General features: G+C 43.3%; 1 protein-coding gene across 1 annotated transcript in view; it reads left to right on the forward strand.

Annotated features, from left to right (window-relative positions):
* The first annotated feature begins 213 nt into the window (after nt 1-213).
* Snx3 (sorting nexin 3) overlaps nt 214-27,013 on the forward strand; it is a 36,111-nt gene continuing 9,311 nt past the window's right edge. The window contains exon 1 of the mRNA XM_038340191.2: nt 214-532. Within this exon, the coding sequence (XP_038196119.1) occupies nt 371-532 (162 nt within the window). The 5' untranslated portion in view covers nt 214-370. The remainder of the gene's footprint in view (nt 533-27,013) is intronic.

Raw genomic sequence — 27,013 nt, forward strand, 5'->3', positions numbered from 1 at the left:
CGCGCTCACCCGGTGCATTGTGGTCATGGTAGTCCCGCCAGATCTTGGGCACACACAGTCCCGTGACACCTCTGCGCCACGGCCCCACCCCGCTGTGTCCCTCCGGGGCGCCGCGGGGCCTGCGTACCCGGGCGCGGCGTTCAAGCTAGTCAGCTGTTTCTTCCTGGGCAAAGGGCGGAAGCCCAAGCGACCTGGGGCGGAGCTTCGCAGGGAACGAACGCCCGCCCGCCCGCCGGCTCGCCCTACGTGCTCGTTCGCCTCCGTCCGCTGCGCGCGAGCCCGGAGTCCCCGCGGCGGGCGGCTGCGGCGGCGGCGTTGGCAGAAGGCGGAGGCGGTGAAGAGAGCCCGCGGCTGCCGCGGCCACAGCGAAATGGCGGAGACCGTAGCAGACACCCGGCGGCTGATCACCAAGCCGCAGAACCTGAATGACGCCTACGGGCCGCCCAGCAACTTCCTCGAGATCGATGTGAGCAACCCGCAGACCGTGGGGGTCGGTCGGGGCCGCTTCACCACCTACGAGATCAGGGTCAAGGTGAGGCGTCCGCTCCTCTCCCCCGTCCCTCGGTCGGTTCGCGGCCGCTCGTCTCCACCGGGCCCAGGCGCGGGGCCCTGAGGTGTCAGCGGCAGCCCAGGCCGGACTCCCCTGCAGACGCCCTGGGCAGCTTGTCTACCGGCCGAGGCGTGAGCCGGGGTCGCCGTGGACGGTTTGTGTGGGGACCAGCCTGGCTCTGGTAGAAGGTGCTGGAAGATGAGGGCGTGGGTTGAGCTCTGCTTGCCTCTGGAGCAGCTGATCTGGGCATGACATTTGAGTTGAAGAGGTAGATCTTTCGAGAACACTCTTCACTGGAAAGGAAGCTAGGTGTGACTGAGGAAAAGGGGGTTGTGCAAAGTTGAAACTCTCCCTCTCCTTTTTTATTACCCCCCCCCCCCCGACGCTTACCAAGACATGGCCAAGCCAAGCTTAGTTGGTCTTTCCAGGCCTTTTTCAAACTGCTACACTAACCTAAGATCTTACACTTCTCTGAGCAGAACTTGACGGGAGTTCACAAAAGCGTGACAGATTTTTGGTAGGGTGCATTAGCAGGGATGGGAAATGGTTGACCTTAGCGTTCTTGGCTGTCGTCCTGTTGAGGGCCTAAGTGGGGAATGTCACCTACCTCAGTACCCTAAATAACAACTGGGGGGGGGGGGGCGTGTGTGTGTGTGTGTGTGTGTAACCTATCCATTTAAATATCTTGCTCTCTAATTTCTAGATTTTCACTTCAGCTGAATGAAGTACTCAGCTGACAGAAACACTTCGATTTTCATAGCTAGTGGGTTTAGGTAATAAGTAATGGAGGTGACTTGAGAGAGTGCTAAATGAAAACACTGCTTTGCTTTTTCTCGGCAGTTCAGGAGTAAAGGTTTTGTCCACGTGGAATTTTTATTGTAGCAATTCATCACTAAACACTAAATTATTTAAAAAATAATAATTTTGGCCTTAGAGAAATCGTATGTTGGTGTTTCAGTGAATCAGTGTCTCGTTAACATAAGCATTTTTATTTGGAGGCAGGATCATATATAGCCCTGCCTGGCCCCAACTGCTTGGGTTAAAGTTGCGTGTCACCATCTCTGTCGAATCAACAAAGTTCTGAGATATTAAACTTAATGACTTAATGGCTTGGTCTTGCAAGTTGCGCCTTAAACCCCCTAGATGTGTAAACCATGAGCCAAGTTAGTGTCTTCTCTGTGCGCTGTAAAATTTAGGCTCCAGTGCACCCCGGGAGAAATACCTTGGCCTTTCCTTCCCTTTTTTTCCTTCCCCAAACAGGGTTTCTTTGTGTAACAGCCTTGCTATCTGGGAATTCACGGAGATCCTCCTGCCTCTGCCTCCTAAGTGCTGGGATTAAAGGCACGCGCCATCACACCCAGCTTGGGAATGGACTCTTATTCAAGCCTGTTTTAAAAGGGAATAATTTTAGGGACTAGAGAGATGGTTCAGTGGTTAAGAACCCTCCCTGCTCTTGCAGAGGATTTGAGTTCAGCTCCCTGCATCCAATAGATGGATCGTACCTCCTGTAACTCCTTGTTCTCTGGGCTCCTTAACTACCCTTACATGCGCGCGCACACACACACACACACACACACACACTTTTTTACTAATAATTTTTAAGTGATACTTTTTTTTTTAACTTTGGGGATGATTTTTGTCTTTAATATATAGTCTTTTGCTGAAAAGAACTTCCTCTTTTGTCTTTATTCGCCGGCATGTTTTTTCCTTGTGCTAGCATGAAACTTGGTATTCCTGTTTCTGACCTTCCATAGCTGGTGCTTCCTGTCACACAGTTGAGTTGGGTCCGCCTACACTTCCTTCACTTAATAATTTAGTGCTTATCTTGCTGAGTACATTGTTGAGTGGATCCTAAGTGTGATAATTCTCTTTCCAAAAATACATAAGCCCTTATTACTAAATAGTGGATATAACATTTGGATATAATTATTAATGGGCTGGCTGTGTACATAGAAACAGTCATTTTAAAAATGATTTGTGAGTTAGATAATAAATTGTATACCTACTCTGGTTTATTTTTGTTATAAACCAGTTGGTTGTGTGTTAATGACTAATGGAAATGCTAGTACCCAGTAATAAAACATAATTGAGTTTTTAATACTTAGAAAATGCTGTTGGAGATTCTCTTAGTATGTAATGTATTGACTGAAAACTCGGGACACCATGTAGTAAGACATTTAAGGTTTTTTTAAGCAGGATATGGTTTTTGAAAATAGTTATAATCTTTCTTTTTTTTTTTTTTTGGTTTTTCGAGACAGGGTTTCTCTGTATATCTTTGACTGTCCTGGAACTCATGCTGTAGACCAGGCTGGCCTCAAAAACTCAGATCCGCCTGCTTCTGCCTCCCAGGTGCTGGGATTAAAGGTGTGTGCCACCACCGCCCAGCTGAAAGTAGTTATGATCTTATTTATAGTAAGGTAGAATGAGCCAGATGTGCGCACACCTTTAATCCCCCAGTACTTGGGTGGCAGAGGCAGGCGGGTCTCTTTGAGTTTGAGGCTAGCCTGGTCTATATAGTAAGTTCCAGGATAAGGAAAAAAGTTAGAATGGCCATGCAGTGACTACAGTTGTCATCTTACTTACTACTGTTCTAAACTGTTGATATTCTCGCTGGTTTCCACTGCCTGCTTTTGCTGGTGGGTTTGCCATGTAGAAAGCCTTTAGTTTTCAGAGTTCAGGCCCTTCAACTATCTTATAGTTACTCTCTAATTCTGGTCTTAAGAAAAATGTTCAGTTTTACAGGGTCTGATTGAAATTGCTCCAATTCACAGGGTAATTTTATGTAGATGGTGGCACTTTAGAATACAAGTTTCCCAATCTCCATTTATCTTTCCTCGTTTGAGAATAGTGTTTAAGACCATTAGGATCTCTTGATTAGTATCGCTCCGCTTCTGAAAATAATTGGCACAGTGTTAGTGTGTTTTTTTTAAATTGTTCTAATGGGTAGGTATGGCAAGGAACACCATAAATGATTAAAGGTCCTGGAAAGCCCATGGTCTGGATTATTTGGCATATTAAAGAGAGGGCTGAAAGAAATTCAGCCACTGCTTATGATGTTTGATTTAATACTTTGGGTTTTTCAGTTACTTAAGATCTACTGTAGTACCTGGAGACAATTGTATCAAGCAGGAATAGGTATGAGGTTCTTCTTTGAGGTTTAAGTTCAAAGAATAAGTACTATTTCCTGGCAGGACAAGTTACAAAAAAATTACAGTTCTACTTCCTTTCCATGAAATGGATTCTTGGTAGCCACACCCACCTCCCAGGAGTGGATAATACAGTGGCTGACATCCAGTATTCACCCAGAGTCTAGCCTTTTCTGAATATAAATATCTTCTAAATGAAGTTGCAGGCAACTGCATTTTTTGTTTAACTTGGTTAGGTTTATTTACCCTAATGGATTTCCTTATCAAAGAAGACTGCTTGGCTTGGAAGTCATTGAGGCAAGTGTGCTATAGAAAGAAGCGGTGTTTAGTACCTAACCAAGTAGCCCTAGAATCTTGCGTTCAGATTTAAAGCTTAATACTAACATTGGCTGATAAAAAAAAAATTAAGAAAGTATATGCTTGGTAGAAGTAGCAGTATGGCAAGATTTCTAACATGCTCTTTCTTTTCCCAGGACTTAGGAGGCAGAGGCCAGCTTGGTCTACTTAAGGCATTCTGGGCCAACCAGGGCTACACAGTGACCCCGTCTCTAGTGGCAGCTTGATAGCATTCACCATCCTAAGGATTCTTCTTTTCCCTTTGATTTGTTTTTCTCTTTGTAGCCCTGGCTGTCCTGGAACTCGCTCTGTAGACCAGGCTGGCCTCAAACTCAGAGATCCACCTGCCTCTGCCTCCCGAGTGCTAGGATTGAAGGTGTGCACCACCACCACTTGGCAGGTTGTTTTTCTTTGGGCCAGTCCTCTAATACTAAATTTGGAAATCAGTATTTAAGACTTGCGAGTAGTTTATTGAATACACGATATTTATTGTGATATCTGAGACAGAGTCTTATATGGCTCACCAGGCTGGCCTCCAACTCACTGTGTAGCTGAAGAAGGCTTTTAATTACTGATCCTTCTCCTCCATTTCTGAAGTGCCATATTACAGACCTGCACCACCATTCCTGGCCAAAATAGTATTTTAGAAAATCAAGGTTGTTTTTTGTTGCTGTTTGGTTTGGTTTGGTCTCATGTAGCTCTGACTGGCCTTAAGCTCATATCAATCCACCTGTCTCTGTCTCCCAAATACTGGGATTAAAGGCATGTGCCACTATGCCCAAGTGAAAGGCCATTTAAAACATATATTTATTTTATTTGTGTAAATGTCTGTGCTCCACATTAAAGTCTGGTGCCTGTGGAGGTCAGAGTAGGAATTAGGTCCTCTAGAACTGGAGTTAAGGTATCTGTAAACCACTGTATGAGTGCTGGAAATAGAACACACGTTTTCTATAAGAACAACAAGTATTGTAGACTCCTGAGCCCTAGTCAGGTCGTTTTGAGGCCATCTTCATAGCTCTTTAAGTTAGTTAGACATGAATTTTTTTGTTGTTTGCTTTTTTTTTTTTTTTTTTTTTTGAGACAGGGTCTTTCTCTGTAGTTTTAGTTGGCCTTGAACTCACAGAGGTCCTCCTTCCTCTGGCTCCTGAGGGCTGAGATTAAAGGGGTGTGCCACCATGGCTAGCCAAAATGTTTTCTAGTACTCAAGAGGTCAGTTGCAAAATTGTTTTGAAAAATACTTTTTTAGATTTATTCCTTATGTGTGAATGTTCTGCCTGTTTGTGTATGTGCACCATGTGTGTGCTCACAGAGGTCAGAAGAGAGCACTGGACCCCCTATGACTGGAGTTACAGATGGCTTGTGAACTACCATGTGGGTGCTGGGAAATGAACCTAGGTTCTACAAGAGCAGCAGATGCTCTAAGCACTGGGCCATCTCTCCAGCCCTGCAGTTGACTTCTCCGGGATCTTCAACAAGTGGAATCACTCATATTGATGGTAATTCTCTTTGAACTTAGCATAGGCCTTAAGAGCGTGTGACAAAGGCAGAACAGTTAAAAAGGATTCCTGTCATTTTGTATTGGATAATTAAATGCAAATCTATATTACTCAGCTTAATTGATTCAGAAACAAAAGCACAAAACTTGTCTTCTACTTAGAGCAAGTTGTTGTCCTTAATGCACAAAGTTGTTGTGGTTATAATCTTAAGGATTTTGTTATGGGCTATTTAAAAAATATATTAAACTTGTTAAATCTCCACCCCAATTTTGGTGAACGCTTTGAAGGAAATTCCAGTGGTGGCATGCTTCAGATACAGAAGTTGACATCAGCAGGAAAACAGCTGGGAAGATGAGATTCCTTGCTGTGAAGAGGTGACCTGAAGGAGAGTCTTAGTTTCAAGCCACAGAGTGGAGGGTTCCTCTCTTGATACCTGTTATTCGCAAGTACTGCCTTAAATATATGTAAAGATGAGAGCCCAGTTTTGTAGATGGAAAGGCTGAGACCTATTGCCTGTTGTTCTTACCTCTCTAGTCCCTCTATCCCTTTTTGCTGCTGGGATGTGTGTGTCTCAGTGTATGCAGGTATTCACGTGGCTGTGGAGGCCAGAGGTCGACCTCAGCTGGGTCTTGTTTCTCAGGAGTAGTGTACCTTGTTTTGTTGTTTTTGTTTGAGATGGGATCTTTCTGTGTAGCCCTGGCCTCCTAGAGCAGGGTTACACAGGTGTGCACAACACCTAGCCAACCACCTTGTTTGTTTGTTGTTTTGTTGGAGGCAGGGTATTTCTTTTTTTTTCTTTCTTTTCTTTTCTATCCTTCCTTTCTTTTCTTTCTTTTTTTTTCCCTTGGTTTTTCTAGACAGGATTTCTCTGTAGCTTTAGAGCTTGTCCTGGCACTAGCTCTTGTAAACTAGACTGGCCTCGAACTCACAGAGATCTGCCTGCCTCTGGGATTAAAGGTGTGCTGGGATTAAAGGTGTGCACCACCACTGCCCACCTGGAGACAGGGTATTTCATTGGTACCTAGAGCTTGATGCCTGAGGCTTGTTGTCCAGGGTCTGCCTTTCTCTGCCTCCCCAGAACTCTGATCAGCTCTCCTGTGTTCTCGGGGCCCAGCTTGGGTCCTTGCATGGCGGATGCTTTACTGACTGAGCTGTCTTCCACAGTCTACAATTTTGCTTCTTTGAGTCAGTATCTCACTGTAAACCCATCTGAGCTTGAGCTTTGCTGCCTCTACAGCCTCGTGGGTGCTGGGTAACAGGTATTCACTATGCCTGTCTCACTCTGTAGACCAAGCTGACCACTAACTCAAGAGAGATCCACCTGCCTCTGCCTCCCTAGCACTGGAGTAAAGGTGTGCACCACCATGCCCAGCAACTTGCCTCTGCCTCCCTAGCACTGGAGTAAAGGTGTGCACCACCATGCCCAGCAACTTGCCTCAGCCTTACTTAATGCTTCAGCCTTAGTGTGCTTGCCTCTGGTAAGTGGAGTTCTGTGTAGTCAGAGCTTTTGGTACTTCCTCTTTTTAAGAAGTTTCCCTCCAGCAGCCTTGTCTGGCTATCAAGACTTACCCCATGACAGTCAGCTTTAATGTCCCCTTAGTAGAGATTTTGCTGATCCTCTCACACCAGGCTAGCTTTACTTTCCGTGTGCCTTAGTTGCCCTGTTTCATATTTGTGGCTTTCTGGGTTCCTGTGTCTTACACTAGAAGCTCCTAAAAGACAAGACTGTAATAGCCACCCCTGCTCCACACCAGACACCGTGCTCAGCACATAGTAGGGCACCTCAACAGTTAGGTTAGGGACAGTAATTTGCAAAGGCCCTAACTATTAGTGATGAAACAGATTTCAATCTAGATTTTCCTGATAGAAGCCGTACTTATTCCTCCACCATCGCACATTCATGTCACGTGGAGAGCTTTGGAGCTCCATTAAAGATGCTCTGCACTGGGTGGATGAGGTGTGGGCAGTGGTAGTTTAACATACACCCCAGCAGGCACTTAGCAGCTTAACTAGAAATGTTCTTAGTGTGAGCTGTGCTGTCTTGGTGGGGAAGTCTGAGAAAGCACAGCTAGAGTTGTTAGAGCCTTGGTGGAGTTAAATGGTTCTGAAATAGTTGTAATAAATACATTGAACAAAAGTAGCAGGCCCTAATAACAGTGAAGAAAACCATGGAAGCTTGTTTTGAAGGAGAAGCAATTTAAACATTAGGTTAAAAAATGTCAGCCCCTACAGCTTGAGTATTTGAAAAAGAGAGATGTAGAAAAGCCGGGTGGTTTTGCTGCTAGGCATGTCTATTTTGTGTCATGAAAGTAAGCCAGAAGTCAAGAAAAGACAGATCCACAGTTAAGAAAAAGATGTTAGATTTGAGTAGTTTCTGTGAGCCTGTTGTTTGACTGATGCTTGGAATAGAGTTTAGTAAGACATGGTTGGAGGAGGAGGCTGCTTGTTCGTTCCTGGCTGCCCAGCCCCAAAATAACCACACAAAAACTATATTAATTAAAACACTGCGTGGCCCATTAGCTCTAGCTTCTTATTGGCTATCTCTTATATTGATTTAACCCATTTCTATTAATCTGTATATTGCCACACGGCAGTGATTTACCGGCAAAGATTCAGCATGTCTGACTCTGGCGGCTCCATGGCGTCTCTCTTTCTGCCTTCCTTCTCCCAGCATTCAGTTCCATCTTCCCCACCTGCCTAAGTTCTGCGCTGTCAACAGGCAAGGCAGTTTCTTTATTCATTAACTATAAAAGCAACAAACACACAGAAGGACTCCCCCCCCACACACACACACACCACATGGTTGCTGCATTAAATTTACACCCATTCTGTGTGTGGCAGCTCACACCTGTAATCCTAGCGCTTGGAAGGCTGGCAGGATTGGTAAGAGTTTGAGACCAGCCTTGGCTACACAGTGAATTCTAGGCAAGCCTGGGTTGTTCAGTGAGGCTCTGAAAAAACAAAGGTTTGCACCATCCTGAAACAGGACTAGATTGCTCTGGAAAGTTTTTTTGTTTTCAAAACCATCCAGTAGATGAACTTGTGTAAACTCCTGTATGTGGTAAGTGCTGGATTAGTCAGATGTTTGACTAAAGGATGAATCGCCCTGAGAAACTTGGGCTGGGCATATTGTCACACATCTTTACTCCCAGCATGGTGCCCATGTAAAAAGCTAGTCATGGCACCGGGGAGGCGGAGATGGAAGATACCTGATCTGAGAGGCCTGGGTCCTGGTGAGAGACTCCTGTGTCTATTGTGGATGGATCTGAGGAACAGTACACAAGACTGACCTCTGACCTGGTGGTAGTTGTGGTGGACACTTTTAATCCCAGCACTTGGAGGCAGGCAGATCTCTGAGCTCGAGCCTGCCTGGTCTACATAGCGAGTTCCAGGATAGGCAGGCCTACACAGAGAAAGCCTGACTGAGACAAAACAAAACAGAAAGATTGACCTGTAGCCTCCATATGCATCTGAGTGCACACACATTCTCAGTGTATAGACTGGAGGTGGGGGTGGTAAGTTCAGTCCAGCTTGGTGCAGGCATGGTGGAAATGGGCATGATGTATAGTGAGTGCCCGTCTGTCGGCCGGAGTATGAGTGCAGAAGGCGGGCCAGTAGAGGGAGCACATCTGTTGTCTGTCCTTTCTGCCAGCATCTTGGTTTCTAGACCTGCCTGGGTCGTACAATAATGGTGGATTCTGACCATTTGGTTCCCCAAGACCCCTTGTCACCATCTGACCAAAACAGTTTTCTACCCTCTTCCTTCTGCCTCGTCACACGTACTCTGTACATACCCTCTTGTTCCCCTCCCCTTTAGGCCTTTCTCTCTGCTCCTAGTCCCTTTTTCATTTTGATGTTTCCCCACACACATACACATAAAAACTTAGAATCCGACTGTCCCTGTGAGAGAATGTAGTATTTGTCTTTATGAATCCAGTTTAAATCTCATAATGTAATTCCATTTCTGATTCTATTGCATGTAAGTACCACATTTTCTTTATTGGTGCATCTGTTCATGTCCACCAAGGACACTCGTAGTTAGACATCATGCATCAGCGGACAAAGATGTGTGACTACTTCTGGTGTGCTGGCATAGAACCCTGGGTGACTTCATCGAAGACCTTCCATTCCCAGGCTGTCCGTGTTCTAGCATCATACCTCTGCATCAGCTTACATTCCTGCCGTCAGTACATAAGGCTTCCTATTTACTTCGTGTCCTTTTTTTTTTTTTTTAAATGACAGCCATTCTGACTGGAGTAAGAGAGAATCTCAAAGCATTTTTAAAAATTTATTTTAGTTTGTGTGGGGGGTTTTGGTGCCCGTGTGCCATGGTTTATCTGGGGGTTTAAGAGAATAACTTAGGGGAGTCTGTTCTCTTTCACCACGTGATCCTGGGGATTGAAATCAGGTTCTCGGGCGTGGAGACAAGGGCCTTAATCTGTTGGGCTATCTCCCTGGCCTTCAGAACACTTGCCTTCTCCTGGTGGTCAAGGATGTTGAGCACTTCACTGACCATTCACGTTTCCTTCCTTGAGAACTGTCTTTTCAGCTTTGACGACTTACTGATTGGTTGGTTTGGGATTTTGGTGTTTAATTATTGGAGTTTCTGTGCTGGGTGAAAGAGAACATATGACATGTGCCCGCAGCTGGTGCTGCTGGGAAGGCTCCTTCGCTGTGGACCAGCTACGTCTCTTGTGAAGCTTCATCTGGGGAGATGGGTGCAAAGAGTCAAGACGGAGAATAATGGTTGTATTAACTTGAAGGCAGTAGGCAGGTGTTTCTGTGATTCTCTTGATTAAGAGGCACATACCACGTAGTGAACTACTGTTTGTCAGTGAGACAGATCAGATTCCAGTTGATGGACAGTCGGTTGATGAACCAGACAGATCTGCACAGCTGGAAATGTTGGATAAAAATAGAATTGGTGTGTTCCAGAAGCAGTCAAGAGGTGACAGGAACCTGCTCTTCCAGAATCCTGTCAGGGGAAGAATACATCCGCAGAAAGTACAGTTTGGTTCCTGTCCTCATTACAACAAAATAGCTTTCTGTCTTTATTTCCCCTTCTCCATTCTTTTATTGAACATAAAATAGCTTGTGTGTGTCTTCACAAGCATGCTGTACTTTTTTTTATTTAACTGAATATTCTGTTTTGGTTCTGTGAAACCAGCATCTTTCCCCATTTAGTGTCATGCTTATTCAACCCTTTCCTTTATATTTTAGTGGTTATTGTTTTTTTAAACCAACAACATAAAAATCCTTGCATACCTTGTTCCTGGAAATTTTTAATGTTTTCTATTTATCATTATAAAACCAGGGATGACTTCGATAACTTTTGTAAATAGCTTTTTACATGTAGGTGATTGTGGGTTTTTTTGGGGGGTGGGGGTGTTTGAGACAAGGTCTTACTGTGTTGCCCTGGCTGGCCTGGAGATAGTTTTATAGACCAGGCTGGCCTCAAACTCAGCCTGCTGCTTCTCCCTCTTAAGTGCTGGGTTTAAAGGCACAGCCAATGCTGCTGCCACCACTGCCAGGTTGCAATTTGTTTTTAAGGAGGGGTAAATTACTCTTTTCAAAAAATCATGAGTCAGGGCTGGAGAGATGGCTCAGCAGTTAAGAGCACTGACTGCCCTTCCAGAGGACCTGGGTTCAATTCCCAGCAGCTACATGGTGGCTCCCAACTGTAACTCCAGTTCCATTGAGCTCAGTGTCCTCTTCTGGCCTCTGTGGGCACCAGGCATGCAGATGTGTATATACACAAACATGGAGGGAAAATGCTCATACTCATAAGAGTGAATCCTAGATTCTTATCGATCCAAGCATCTTGCTATTAAGAAACTTGTTTAAAATGAAAAAGATTTTTTTAAGAGACAGGATTTCTCTGTGTAGTCCTGACTGCCCTAGAAGTCACTTTTTGGACCAAGCTGGCCTTGAACTCATATCTGCCTGTCTCTGCCTCCTGAGTGCTGGGACTAAAGGTGTGCAGCACCATGCATGACAAAATGAAAAAAAATGGAGTTTTTAAAAAATATTTATTTATTTATTATGTATACAATATTCTGTCTGTGTGTATGCTTGCAGGCCAGAAGAGGGCACCAGACCTTATTAGAGATGGTTGTGAGCCACCATGTGGTTGCTGGGAATTGAACTCAGGACCTTTGAAAGAGCAGGTCATGCTCTTAACTGCCGAACCATCTCTCCAGGCCCCCCAAAATGGAGTTCTTTATACATAATAATTCCAGGTGAGCCAGGCGGTGGTGGCACACGCCTTTAATCCCAGCACTCAGGAGGCAGAGGCAGGTGGATCTCTGTGAGTTCGAGGCTAGCCTGGTCTACAAGAGCTAGCTCCAGGATAGGCTCCAAAGCTACAGAGAAACCCTGTCTTGAAAAACCATAATAATAATAATAATAATAATAATAATAATAATTCCAAGTGAAATGTGTAGTTTGCAAAGCTTTTTTTTTCATCCTGCACGCTGCCTTTTCACTGTGGTGATTATTTTCTTTGCTGGGAGAAGCTATTTTATTTTTGTGGTATTGGAGAGTAAATCTGAGGCCTCCTTATGTTAGGCAAGCACCTTATCCCCAGTCCAGACTCCTTCTACGGTGTTAGAGAAGGGACTCGATGGGGGCGAGCACTTGCTCTGGAGACGACTCCAGCCTCCAGAGCCTCCAGGCACGTGTGCGCAGACGTACATGTGGACTCTCAGTTCACACTAAAGACAAGTATTTTGCAAGCAGTTTTTAATTCCCTTCCATCCTACTTGCCAATTAGAATTGTTTCCTGCACTGTTGGAGTCCTTTTCAGGAAGTCTGGGTCTGCCTAGACCTTGAAGTGTTTGCACGTGTTTCCTCTACTCAGTGGTTCTCCACCTTCACACAGCTCCTCGTGCTGGGATGGCCCCCAACCCTAAAATGATGTTCATTGCTACTTCATAACAATTACTACTTCAATGAAGTATAGTCATTTTGCTGCTATTATGAATCATACTGTAAATATCTGATAGGCAGATGGTCTTAGGAAACCCCTGTGAAAGGACATGGGACCCCTCCCGAGAGGGGTCACGACCTACAGGTTGAGAACCACTGCTCTAGTCTAGAATTGGGGCTGTAGCTCAGTGGTAGAGTACCTGCCTAGCATGCACAAGGCCTTGAGTTTAGTGCCCAGCACCACTAAAGAGCATTTGTGACAGAATGTATCTCCTTCATAATGTGTGTTAGAAATTTCCAATGTCTATGGTACTTAGTGGCAGGGTCTTTCTTCTTTCTGCTGCTGTGCATTCCAGGCTAGCTGGTCTGTGAACTTTCAGGCAATTCTGTCTCTGTCTGCTTTCTACCCAACTATAGGCATTCGGGGATTGTAAATGTGTGGGTGATGCCATGTGCTTTGTTGTTGTTCTGGGCTTGGTAGGATAGCAGTTTGATGGTAGAGCCCCTTCCCTGGTCCTGAAAGACCTTGAAATAAGGAGATTGTCCAGAATTATCCAGATAGGACCCAGTGTAATTACAAGGGTCCTTGGAAGTGGAACAGGGAAGCAAGAAAGTCTCAGGAGCAAGGGCATTGTAGTAGAGACTGAGATGATGGGATTACTGATCTGAAAATGGAGAAGTTGCCTGGGCTAAGGGGTACATTCAGCCTGTAGAAGCTAAAAGATAAAACGGGTTTTCCCCTGGATCATCTAAAAGAGCTTCAGTGAGACTGATGTTAGAACTAACTTCTTTTTAGGTTTTAATTATTTTTACTTTTTAAATGATTTTTTAAACAATTTTATGTGCATTGGTGGTTTGCCTGTGTGTGTCAGACCCCTAGAACTGGAATTACCGGCAGTTCTGAGCTGCCACGTAGATGCTGGGAATTGAACTCAGGTCTTCTGGAAGAGAAGGCAGTGTTTTAACCCCTGAACCATCTCTCCAGCCCCTAGGATTAACTTCCTTAAAGATAGTAAACTTTGGTTGTTTGAAGGTGTTAAATCTCTTGTAAGATTGTTTTTGGAGCAGCAGAAAGCTAATAATGGTTGTGCCTTTGTCCTAGAGATGTTCCTTCCCAACAGCCTTGCTGAGAGCCAGTAGGGACTGACTGGGCCCGAACCTAATTCTGACCGTAATCATAAGGTGAAATTTTTCGTTATTTCTTCCTCACTTGTCTAGCACCATTGGCTTTTGTCTCTTTCCTTCTGGTAAGCCAAGATATTTGGTCAAGGATTCTAAAAATACTTTTCTTTGGGGGTCTGGGGATGGGCCTCAGTAAGTATAGTACTTGCCTAACATACAGAATTCTGGATTTGATCCCTACCACTGCATAAACCAGGCCAAATCTGTAATCCAAAAGAACAGGATAAGAAGAAGTTCATGTTCGGGGCAGGAGAGGTAGCTCAGTTGGCAATACTGAGTACTAGCCCTAGGGCCAGCTAAAAATGTTCATCATCTTTAGTTGAATAGTAACTTTGAGACCAGTCTAGGATATGCAAGACCCTGTTTTGATATTTATTTTCCCCCTTGGATTGGGGATATAGTGATAGAGTACTTGCCTAGCATATCTGTATTCAGTCTGCAAAAACAAGCCTTTTTTTTTTTCTCATAAAAAAGTTGAGTATCTGTGTAGAGAGGTGGCTCAACAGTGAAGAGCACTTGCTGCTCTTCCACGGGACCAGAGTTCTTTCCAGCACTCATGTAATGTTGTGGCTTACTGCTTATAATGCCAGCTCCAAGGGAGCCATGCCCTCCCGGCCTCCAGAGGCACCTACATATATGACATACATACACATTCACTAAACACACATACACACATCCATCCATGTATGTATTTGTAAATAAAATTGAATCCAAGGAGAGAACTTTTTAAAAAAGGCTGGGTATGGTGGCACATGCCTCACACTCTTGAGTTTGAAGCCAGCCTTGATCTACAAAGTGAGTTCCAGGACAGCCAGGACTGTTAGACAGAGAAACCCTGTCTTGAAAAGCCAAAGGGGGGGAAATGTGTATCAAGACAGCAGATGGCTCAGTAGATAAAGCACTTGGTGTGCAAGCCTGAGGACCTAAGTCCTGCTCTCCAGAAGCCACTGAAAGGCAGGGTGTGGTGGCAGCTCTGAGAAGCAGACTCCAGAGTCAGTGAGGGACTCTGCTTTAAATACAGTTGGAAAAGTGATTGGGGGGCTGGAGAACGATGACTCAGTGATTAAGAGTGCTGGCTGCTCTTCCAGAGGACCTGGGTTTGATTCTCAGCACTCAGGTGGCTCACAACAATCTATAATTCCAGTTCCAGGGGATCTGATGCTCTGTTTTCTAGTCTCCCCAGATACCGGGCACACAGTGATATGCAGACAAAACACTTGTACACATAAAATAATATAACCTAAAAATGTAAATGATTGAAGAAGACATCCTAATGTTAACCTCTGGCTTTTAGGCTTGACCTAAAAGCAAACATACTTTGTACATGTGTACTTTGTACACACATGTACACATTTTGTATGCACACATACCAAAAAGAAAAGAAAAATTGACTGTCCATATTGATAGGCAGTAAATGCTTATAAAAAGAAAAGGTGGAAGTTCCCCCAAAGACAAGTCACTTAAGCTGACCAGGTCAAGAGTTAGACTGCTGAGTGAGTTAGGTACAGCAGCACATGCCTGTAAATCCTGGCTGGCTGTTCTGAGGAACTGGAGTTCAAGGGCAACAGCAGGCATTCCCATCTTAAAAATCAATAGAAAAGACAGAAAAAATGAGAGAATTATGTGATATTATCTAAAGCATTATTTATTGGGGATTGGGATCACATACATACGTATGCACCTATCTCTGCAGATACACGTGCCCCTGTGTGGCTTCGTAAGGTTGGCATCAGGTGTCTTCTGTGACTCTCCATCCTAGTTTTTGAGGCAGAGTCCTATTGTTGAACCTGAAGCTTATCACTTGTTCAGAGTGGCTGGGCAGTAAGTCCTTGAGATCATACATTTCATTCTTTGGGTGCCGGAGTTACAGGCATATATCAAACTAGCCTTTCCTGGGTAGCCAAACTCAGCTCTTAGTGTTTGCATAGCAAACTTGACCCTCTGAACTATCTCCCCAGCCCTCCATAATTCTTTTACATGTATACACCCAAACAATTTTGTATAGGTTTTTAATCTTTGCTCATGAGATTTTTATGTCCCTGCTACAAGAGGGAGTTGCTCTCTGAGAAAAAAGTTACAAAGTTTTGAATATTAGTTATATGATGAATATTTTTAAATTAAAATTTACCTTTGACATGGCTTCAAACTTTATTGTCAGGCCTTTGAGCCACCACAATTGTAAGGAAGGTTTTAGAATCAGTAGTGTCACATTTTTTACATGCATTAGAAGAAAAACTTGCATCTTGTGTGTCTAAGTATCTAAGTAGAAAACATAATTATTTTAGGTAGTAAATATACAGTTTTCCTGAACTTTTTGGAGACATTAGGATAAACAGAAATAATGTTTTGAAGGCCATGTGAAGGCTGAATGTAAGAAGGCACTTGCCCCCATGCTGCAGGACCTGAGTTCAGGCTCCAGAACCACTTAAGACTGAAAAGAGAAGCAATCCCACTAAATTGTCCTTGAATATACATACATGTATGCTGAGCTGACACAAATATCATATGAACATACAAATAATTTTCATTTCCTTATTTATGGTTTTTCAAGACAAGGGTTCTCTGTGTAGCCCTGGCTGTCTTGGAACTCAGTCTGTAGACCAGGCTGACCTCAAACTCAGATCCACCTGCCTCTGCTTCTGAGTGCAGGGATTAAAGGCTTAATTTTAATGTCCATATCATTCATGTCAGTGGTGCACACCTGCAATCCTAGCACTTGGTAGAGACAGGAGGTTCAGTAGTAGATAGTCATCTTTGGCTTACAGCTTGATCTGCGTACTGAGTTAGTTCCAGGACTGCCTTGCTATGATGAGAGATCTAGAAAAAAAAAAAAAGGAAGCTTTAGTTGTGGATATGATGTCTGCAGGGGCAGGGCCAGAAGACTGAGTCAGATCCATTGGGACTAGAGTTACACATGGTTGTGAAGTACCATGTGGGTGCTAGGAATTGAACCCGAGTTGTAGAAGATTAGCCAGTTCTCTTAACCGCTGAGCTGTCACTCAAGCCCTAGCAGTCATTTAAATTAGAATGTTAGACTACCAGACATCTGTTTTTCTAGTCTCTTAGACATGATTGGGCTTGTTCAGTTTGTGTTTATTTGATCATAAGTGTTGGTGGCCTCTGAGGTGTACAGATGGCTCTTAGTGAAGGAACTAGAGCATACTAGAATTTTGCTGCCTGACTCTCATGGCTCCAGTCTGTCCAGTCTGCTTCTAGTTACTTGTCACTCTGTCTGGTCACTGTGACAAACTCCAGGTGTGGATTGACTTCACAGCCCTTTCTCTTTACTGTATCTCTGACCCTCACCAGTAGGTTATTATTTTTTAGACAGGGTCTCACTCTGTAATCCAGGCTGCCTTGAAACTCAGTAGATCAGACTGGCCTGGAACTCACAGCAATTTACCTGCCTCTGCCTTTCAAGTGCTAGGGTTAAAGTCATGTGCCACCATATCCAGTTATTTTTAAAATTTTTATTAGATATATTAATTTTACTTAATAATGGATCTCATGATATTTTCATACATGTATGTAATGTATTTTGATCATATCCACTTCCCATTATCCTCTCTTGTCCCTCTTATTTTTTCTTTTCCCAATGAGACCCTTTGTACTTTCATGTTCCTGTTTTGTTTTATAGTTTAATTAGTTACTTACAAGGTCATGGCTAATGGATTCTTTATAGGAACATGGACAATATACCATTGGCTACACAGTGAAAAGAAATGTCTGCCTTTCCCAGCAACCATTAACTGCCTAGGGATCCTCAGGGAGTGATGCGCTTCATGAACCTCCCCCGTGCCCCAGCAGTTAAGTACCTATAGATCCTCAGAGAATACAGGGGCCTCCTGAGCTCTTCCCCTTCCAGGATGGAATGTTGGTGAACCCACTCTTGTACAGGTTGGTTGAAAATACAGCAGCCGTCGTTGCCAGCAAGGTAGCATGCCAAAGCACTCCACCCTTTTGGCTCTTTATTCTCCGCCCACCCCCTCTTCCGTGATGCTCCTGAGCCTTACTCAGGGTTATACAGAGGCTCTGTTTAGAAAAGTGTTCGTTATGTTAGTCAAGCACTCTGCCATTGAGCATTCAACGTTCCCCACTCTGTGAGCATTCAACAGTCACTTATTCATTGTCGTTTTTTTGTTTTGTTTGAGACAGGGTTTCTCTGTGTACCTGGCTGTCCTGGAACCTGCTCTGTAGACCAGGCTGGCCTTGAACTCACAGAGAGCCACCTGACCTCTCCGATGCTGAGATTAAAGGTGTGCACCACCACCATCACAACAATCATTTATTCTTAATACTTTGACCAGTTATGAATCTTGTTGTATATACTGCCCACTGCAAAACAATCTCTGTTCAAAGTTGAGAGCATTGCCTAACTATGGAGAAAAAAATGCATACTTTTAAAGACAGTTTGACCGAGACACATGATGTCTGGTGTTACTATTCATTGTTTATTTTAAGGATTTGCGTGTAAGTCTGTAGTGTGAAACTGCTGTTTCTGTGAGCAGAATATTTGGGTTTTCTGAAGAGGTTTTACGCCTGGCCTCCTGGGGATCACTCCTGGATCATCTTGACACTAGTGATTAGCCACTGGTCAAAAGTCATACATGAATACCTTGAACTGGGAAAGCTTCTGCCTTTGGAAGAGATCAGTGTGTAGGTTGGGGGAATGTATTCAAGGTTCGGGCAGTTTATAAACCTAACTCTAGCCTTTATATAGCAAGAGTCTCGTGTCTGTTTCAATCCTTTATCTGTGGACGGAATCACATTCAGCTGTAGCTCTGTAGATAACCAGCATTCCTAACATCCAGTCTTTTTCATGCTCAGTAGTTTTTTGCAAGTGCACAGCCTTTCAAGCCACCCAAGGTAGAAACTTACTAAGGCTCACCATGGCTGTGCAACTCTCCAGTTTTCCCACTGTTCTGGCAGGTCTGTTGGTTTGTTGCTTACCTTAGAATTTCAATCTTGGTTTCCTGCAGCATTGACCTGCCCCAGTTTTCTGTTGTCAAGAACACTATTTTTTTAGCAGTATACCTGCTTTATTATTATCCTTGCCATTCTGGATTCAAATGGCATGGTAATGATAGTAACAGTCCTGGTCCAGAATGCCATACTTCTCTCTTCTTACCTATAGTTCAGTAGTATGCTGTTGCTGGAACAGGTTCTCATGTACTCTACGTTGGCCTCAAACTCAAAAGTCCTCCTATTTCAGCCTCCCAAGGACATGATTATAGGCAGTCATCATGCCCAGCTAGTAGTTTTTCCTGAGTAAATGCTTTACAGTTTGTTTAATGCCGTTGCCCAATTTCCAAAGGCCAAATGTAGTTGTCTTTGACTCATTTGTCTAGCAGTTTTTGGGGAGAGGCTTTATTGAGCTCATTCTAGCAGTGTAGCAGTTGTAATCCTTGTCTACTTTTTATGATGAAAAAAATCAAACCCAAGGCTTGTTATAAGCAACTGCTCTGTCACTAAGACCTACCCCAGCCTTCTGTTTAGTTTATACAGTTCTCTTATGCTCCATATTTTGAAGATAAAGCTCTTACTCATATTGTTTGGTGGGTGAGTGATGTGGTGTGTATGCTCCTGTGTGAAGGTTTGTGCCCAAGCATGTGTGTGGGAGTCAGAAGAGGACTATCTACTCTATTTGTGCTACAGCCCACGTGTGGAGTTAAAGGAATTTTGTGGAGTTTCTTCCTCCTTCTAGAACTTTCAAATGAGAGTTCCAGAAATTGAACACGGGTCGTCAGGCTTGAGTAGACCTGGCCTTTACCCACTGAGCCTTCTTGCCAGGCAAGTTTCATCCTTTTAAATAAACACAAACAATTTTCCTGGCACAGTGTATTGAGGAGACTTATTTTTCTTTTGTATCTTTTTTGCTCTTTGTAAAAATAGTTTAAAAATTATTTTAAATAATTTTTAAAATAAAAATATTTTTAAATTTATTTCTGGGTTTTATTTACTGGACTCCCCATCCCCTTTTTTTTTCTTCACTTTTTTTCTTTTCTTTTCTTTGAGACAGGGTTTCTCTGTAGTTTTGGAGCCTGTCCTAGAACTCACTCTTAGACCAGGCTGGCCTTGAACTCACAGAGATCCACCTGTCTCTGCCTCCCAAGTGCTGGGATTAAAGGTGTGCACCACCACTCAGCAAAGAGCTGTGAGAGTGTCAGAGACTGCGTTTTGGTTATATTTTTTAAAGGTTTTTTGAGACAGGATTTTCTGGATCTTTGGAGCCTGTCCTGACTTGCTCTGTAGACCAGGCTGGCCTAGAACTCACAGGTATCCTCCTGTCTCTGCCTTTTTTCATTTTTTAAAAATATTCATGTGTGAGTGTATGTGCACCTGAGCTATGGCACAGATGCATGAGAGGACAGCTTACTGAGTCAGTTCTCTCCATGTGGGTTCTGAGGGTCACTTTGGCAGCAAAGTACCTTTACCCATTGAGTACCTATTAGCCCATGCAGTTTTGATTACGTAAATCAGAAAGTGTGATGCCTCCAACTTTTTCTGTTTTCAGAATTGTTTTAGCTATTTCAAAGTCTTTCGTGATTCCCTAAGAATTTTAAGATTAGAGCCACTTATTGTTTCCCCATTCTTTTACATCATAGATTGACTTACAATGATTTTTGCATATCATTCCCAGTTCACATTTCTCATTGTATTCTGGATTATCCTTACCAAGGTAAAATATTGTTCATATTTATCTCAGCCAAGTCAGAATCTGATGTTCAGATTCATGAGTCTGCTGTATTTCATATGGAGTAAGTCTAGGCCAGTAGTTCTTCACTCTGACCATACCCCAGTGTTCCTTAAAATGCTGATGGCTAGAGTCTGCCTGTGGTAGTTTGAATGAGAAACGATCCCATCCCCCATGAGCATTTGAACACTTTACCAAATAACGAGTTTATTTGGGTTTAGATTTTGAGAGGGCTTAGGGTTGATGTCCTTTGGGGTAGATTTAGGTGGTGCAGGCTTGATGGAGGAGGAGGTTTGTCATTTGGAGTGAACTTTGAGATTAAAGCGTCAAGCCCCTTCCCGTTTGTTGTCTCTGCTCTGTACTTGTGGTTCAAGATGTGAGCTCTCTCTGACTGGGCATAGTGGCACGTGCCTTTAATCCAGCACTCCAGAGCCAGAGGCGGACAGATTTCTGTGAGCCTGGTCTACACAGGGAGACCCTGTCTCAAGGGTGGGGAGAGAGAGAGAGAGATAAACTTTCAGATTTCTGCTCCTGCCACTATGCTGTTTGATGCCAAGCCTTCCTGCCATGATAGACTCGGTAGCCCTCTCAAACCCTAAGCCCACATAAACTCATTATCTCGTAAGTTGCTTTCAGCCATTGTGTTATCGCAGCAGTGGAGAAGTGAGCACTACCCCACCCACCCTGGGCCATTTGAGTATGATTCTAGGTGGTCATCACTTTTCGGTATGATTTTTAGGGTTAGGTAAGTTGGAAAGATACATATTAAATACAAATTTTAAAGTTTTTACTCAGACTAAAACGTATAAAAAAAGTTAGAATAGTAACTGGCATGTTAATTAGTAGGTCTGCTCCCCCATAAGTCTGTAGAATTCTGTGCTTGTTTGTAAACATGTATATGACTTTCTTTTATAGTGGATTATTATACACTTCTGTTTAAAGCTGTTCCTCGAAAGCCTTCCACGTTCTCACAAATGTGTGTTCTTGGCAGTTCACAAGTGAGGAGTATGAAAAAAGCAGGAAGTGTATGGAATTACTTGGTTTATGCATTAAACTAGTTTAAATAACTCTTTGCTGTCCTTTTTGGAAATTATACCATAAAGGATACTTGCTTAAAATAATGAGGAATTGTATCATTGGAAGGCCATGTCCTTAGTTTTTAAAAAAGAAGAAAGAAAGAAAGAAACTAAATACTTTGGCCTAGTCACAATCTCCATTTCAAAGGGTCTTCAGACTAAAAGCTTATTCTTCACTTAAGTGACTTCTCTCCAGCCATATTTAGGAGTTCATCTAGGTTATAAACCATATCGCTGGTTATTCATGCTGTTCCAGATGGGGTAAAACAAGCATCGGGAACCCTGGAGGGAGAGGTAATGGCTCAGCCCTTCAGCTTATCCTTTATCTCTAGTGCAGATATTTGAAGAAATGTAACTGCTGAACGAGAGCCTGGAGTGGGGCGTCCCCTTACATCTCTGAGGAGTGGCTGAATAGAGTGTGGTCTCTCGAGTGTACTTTTGATGTTGTTGCCAGTCTGTTTCAGATGTACACGTGACACTGTCTGAAGAAATACTAGAAACACCTGGTAAACATTTTTCTGCTATCTATTGTTAAGCTATATTCAGTTGATTGCATTTTAAAGCTTGGTTTTTCTGCTTGGTATCAGTGATAATCAGGTTACGTATAGGGTGTGTGTGAGCTGCTGACTTCAGTAGGTGAGCCTGTATAAGTGTGTAAGACAGTAACGGGAGCTTACTGTGCTTAGACTTGAAGGGAATGCTTGTTTTAGACTTCTCCTATGGTTTCCAGAGTTTGTCCTGTCCCTCTCCATTTGGAGTCCTGATGATCTTATCCATGTAATTAATAATACAGTTGGGGAGGTGGTTCTCTCTCAGTAACAAATTAAAAGTTCAGGGCACACAGATCTTCCATAACATTGACACAGTTTTGTTTCTGGTGTTGTTTGAAGTGCAGTGCTGCACAGTTTTCTTCTGGCTTTTGTTCTTGTTGTTTTCTAGACATCTTTTGTTCCCTGAGACAGGTCAAATGTAGCCCAGACTGGTCTCAAACTTGCTATATATCCAAGAATCACCTTGAGCTCCTCATCCTCCTGCCTCTCCTTCCCACACACTGAGATTGTAGGCTGCACCATCATGCCCTATTCTTCTAGTTTTCTGTCTTCTGTGTTCTGTGGTTTTGTAAGCCAGTCCGTCTTTTTCATGAGCAAGAGGAATTCAACTTACAAATGAGTAGGTGAGATGACACAGAAACCTACTCATTACCCTGAATTTCATCTAGGACAGAGACAGATACCTATGCCTTCTTTCTGCCAACTTAACACTAAGGCCTCTTTATGTACCTACTGTATGCTGAATGAACAGATTGTGAACATAAAGTGTGTTTATTCACATAGTGTCTCTCAGGGAATGGCCCCTTTCTGCAGTAAAAACTAGTCTTCCTCTTAGTGGTTAAAATCAGACACATGGATTTGGTGGTGTAACTAATTAGTGAAATAAATGTATGTTTAGCATGCAAAGACCTGTGTTCAGTCCTAAGTACTATTTTTTTAAAAAACGTTTAGGCAAATTTACCCAAATATTTGGTTTCCCCAAGAAGCAGAATTAATTCATTTTGTCCTCTGGTAGTTCTGTAAGTCTTGAACAACATAAACAACAGGTTTTAGAGGACGGGGACAGATGCTGAAAGAGGAGAAGGGACCGGGTGAGCAGCGGCGTGGTTTAGTTTGTACCTAGATATCAATCCCCAGAAGAAGAAAAAAGACAGAGGTTGGTGGGTCGGGGAAGGAGTCTAAAAGTTAGCTCCATTGGACAAATCAGGCAAGGAAGAGACTGTATCTTAAAGTGAAGCAGGTGTGCTCTGAGCACATCTGAAGTGGAGTCCTCAGGCAGCATTAGTATCCCTGCCCAAACGCGTGTCACAGAACTAGTCATGGTGGAGCAAAGCCAAATGCTAATACTAAGGGCTGGAGAGATGGCTCGCTCAGCAGTTAAGAATGTATACTGCTCTGGCAGAGGACCTGCATTTGGATCCCAGCACCCATATCAGGGCAGCTTAGAACCATCTGCAATTCAAGCTACAGGGCATCCATCTCCTTCTGACCTCTGCAGGCACCTTCACACATGTTCGTATACATACACATATATACACACAGACATATGTTAAATTAAAAGTTTTTTAATTCTAAAAAATATTGGACTGAGCATGGTGACATATACCTTTAATCCCAGCATTTGGGAGACGGAGGCAGGCAGATCTCAGTGAGTTCAGGCCAGCCTAGTCTACAAAATGAGTTCCAGGACAGCTAGGGCTGTTACACAGAAAAACCCTGTCTTGAAAAAGCTATTCTCCCAGCCACTGAGTTACATTACATCCTTCCCAGAAGTCTTCTATTTAGAGACACATTGGGACGGAGGCAATGGCCCTGTGGGTAAAGGGTTTGTTGTAGAGCAAACGGACCAAAGATCAGGTCCCAGCACTGAGTGGAAAGGAACAGTCAGAAATTGGAGGTTTCTAGCTGGCTGGTCTAGCCAATCAGCCATCTCCAGGCTTCAGTGGAAGACCCTGTCTCAGTAAATAGGATGGAAGCACTTGCCAAATGAGTGACACAAAGGTGCGTTGCTTGTCTCTGCCACTGACTTGCAGAGAAAAGAACTGAGTGCTTAGAAACCATGGGGTTCCTAGGTAATAGAAAAGTCTACTTAATACAGCAAGACCGAATCTGTTAAAAAAATAAAAAACAAAAGGTGGCTACCTTTCAGTAAAGGAAGCTAGTATGTAAACAGGCAGATTTATTCCTAAATCATTGTGTTGACATGCACATTTTTAGGCAAATATAACCCGTCTTTATCTTAAAAAAAAAAAAAACCAAATCGTAATTGCATTTCTATTTACTCTGTACACATGCATGTGTACACGCCCATGTGCACTCACATGTGATGTCACAAATGTGGAGATCAGGTGACAGCCTGTGGGTTCTCTACATCATATGGGCCTCAGGGATCAGCACCAGGTCCCTGGGCTTGACTGGCAGTGGGTGCCCTACGTGCTGAGCTGTCTTGTTGATCCGTCTTCTTATTTGTTTTATCTAATACTTTATAATTGGACATATTAAGGGCAGGTCATACAGGTGTGTGGTATGCACCTATAATTTTAGCTCTCAGGAGGCTACTGCAGGAATAGCAGAATTCAGGGCCAGGCCAGGGTGTCAGGGTGGTTTGAGGCTAGCCAAGGCTATGCAGTGAACATCTGTCTCAAAACCACAAAAAGTTTTACATAATGGAATATGATGTTTGGATATGTGTTAGTACACAGTCTTTAAATCAGTTTAAACAGAGCTCTAACACTTTTTTTTTCCTGGCTAAAACATTAAAAATAGTTTTGTGTAGCTCTTTGAAGTGTTAGAATTTGTCGTCTAGTCACCCTGCTGGGACAGAACTTCCTGCTCCTTCCTGGCTGTCCCTGTGGACAGAGCAGCCTTTCCCACCCTTGCTTCTGATGAGATGTCTTTACCAAACATCAGGATTATTTTCATTCACGACCACACCAGAGCTTCCAGCTTTCCTTTAGAAATTGCACTTTAATCTCACCCTAGGAAATTCAGGTAATTAAGGTTCACACCTGTAACTAAGAGCATACGTGCACTTCCAGAAGACTGGAGTTGGGTTCCCAGCACCCACATTGGAAACCTTGGAACTGCATGTAACTCTAGCACTAAGGAATCCAGTACCTCAGGACACACACACACACACACACACACACACACACACACACACACACACACACACACACACACGAAAGTCTTAAAAACAAAACAAAAAAAATCCCAAGACTAGAGAGCTGAGGGATGAGAGATCTGAGGGGAAGACCTCAGGCTATATACTGAGTGTCTGCCACAGTTGTCATCATCTGACTGAATTGCTTGTTAGTTTTTTGCTACTGTTGTTGTTTCCCTTCTTAAAACTTTTTTGGTATGTGGGTAGTTTGGTGGAAAGTACGGGGGAGGCGGGAAGCACTGGGATCAGTCCCAGGCCTTGAACATACTAGGCAAGGCTCCATCAGTGAACTAAAGTCCAGTCCTTGTGGTGTTTTAAGCACACAGACTCGGAGTTTTATATTACTGCCGGCTATTTCTTGGTGGCTCATAGTTTCATGAGGGCCAGGACTGCATTTGAGTCGTCGCTTTGCATTCCATGGTCAGCGCTGTAGTAACGGATGCTTGGTAAAAAAACAGGTGTGTCTTCCAAAACTGGGAGGCAGGAGAGTATCCAGCCTCAGGCCGTTTATAAACATTAAACAATTTGAAAGTGATCAAACAAGAGTTTGCAATCGGCCAGACGTGGTGGAGCATACCTTTAATCCTAGCACTGGGCAGAGGCAGGCAAATCTCTTGTGAATTTGCCTGGTCCACAAAATGAGTTCCAGGAATAGCCAAAGATACAAAAGAAACCCCATCTCCAAAAAAAAAAAAAAAAAAAAAAAAACAAAGTTTTTAGTCAAATAGCGATAGCTCAGTGCTTCATACAAAAGCATTGCGGTTATCTTTTTTTCTTTTGATTAAGTAAGTTAAAGTGATCTTATAGTGATCAAGACTTCTTTAGATTTATGTGTATGGTTGTTTTGCCTCTGTGTGTGTGTGTGTGTGTGTGCGTGTGTGTGTACACTGTGTGTAGGCCTTTTGTCCGCATCTGTCAGAAGACTTGAGTTCCCTGGAACTGGAGTAACAGAATGCTGTGAGCCACCATGTAGGATCTGTGGGCCAAATCTGGGTCCTCTGGAAGAAGAACCAGTGCTCCCATATGTTGAGCCATCTCTCCAGCCCCAGGAAAACTTGATTTTGAGACATGCAGCACAGGCTGGCCTCAAACTTTCTATGTTGCTGACGGTCGGTAACTTTGAATTTCTGATTCTCCTACCTCAACTTCTCTAATTCTGGGATTGCTAGATGCCACCACACTTAATGAGGAAAAATTTCGACAGGCACCTTACATGAGCTCAGTGTGCTAAGTGTAGTGGGAAAATAATAATTTAATTGTTTTTAGAGTGTTAGAGGATCTTGTGCATATGGGGCAAGTACTCTCCCATCACTGGCTACACCCTAGCCCAGAGTTCCTGCGAGACTTTGTCAGAACTCCAGGGTTGCACTTGTACAAGAAAATTAGAGCCAGCTGAGCAAACCTAAAAGATCCTTTCCCAAATATATAAACTACTGACTAATAGAGAAGGAAAGAACCTTTCCCCTCGTTCCTTACTCAATTAGAGAGAATCAGATATAATCATGATTATGTCAAAAGTTCAAAAGGGAAAATGGAAGGGAAAGTGAGCTGAGTTGGCACTCTTCCCTCAACATTGTACCTGTAAGCGTGATATGTTGTTTCAGAGATTAACTTTATAGACTTCCGTACCCAGAAGTATGAAAATTCTTGGGGACCTCTTTTCACAGGCTTGATCTTAACATACTGAATAAAGAGAGCAGTTAATCCCTTTTGTAAAGTAATTTGAGAGGAGGGAATTCAGAATGTAAAATCTCACCTGCAGAAAGCACTCAGCTCTGTAAAGACCTTTCTGTCTTTAGACACTTACAAAGACTTAATATTTTAATGCGGAAGGGTGAACCTGGTTAAAAAGCCAATGGGTGAAATGAGAGAGACATAATCCAGTGCTTTCT

The sequence above is a fragment of the Arvicola amphibius genome, chromosome 8, assembly GCF_903992535.2.
Source record: "Arvicola amphibius chromosome 8, mArvAmp1.2, whole genome shotgun sequence".
In the NCBI taxonomy this organism is placed as follows: Eukaryota; Metazoa; Chordata; class Mammalia; order Rodentia; family Cricetidae; genus Arvicola; species Arvicola amphibius.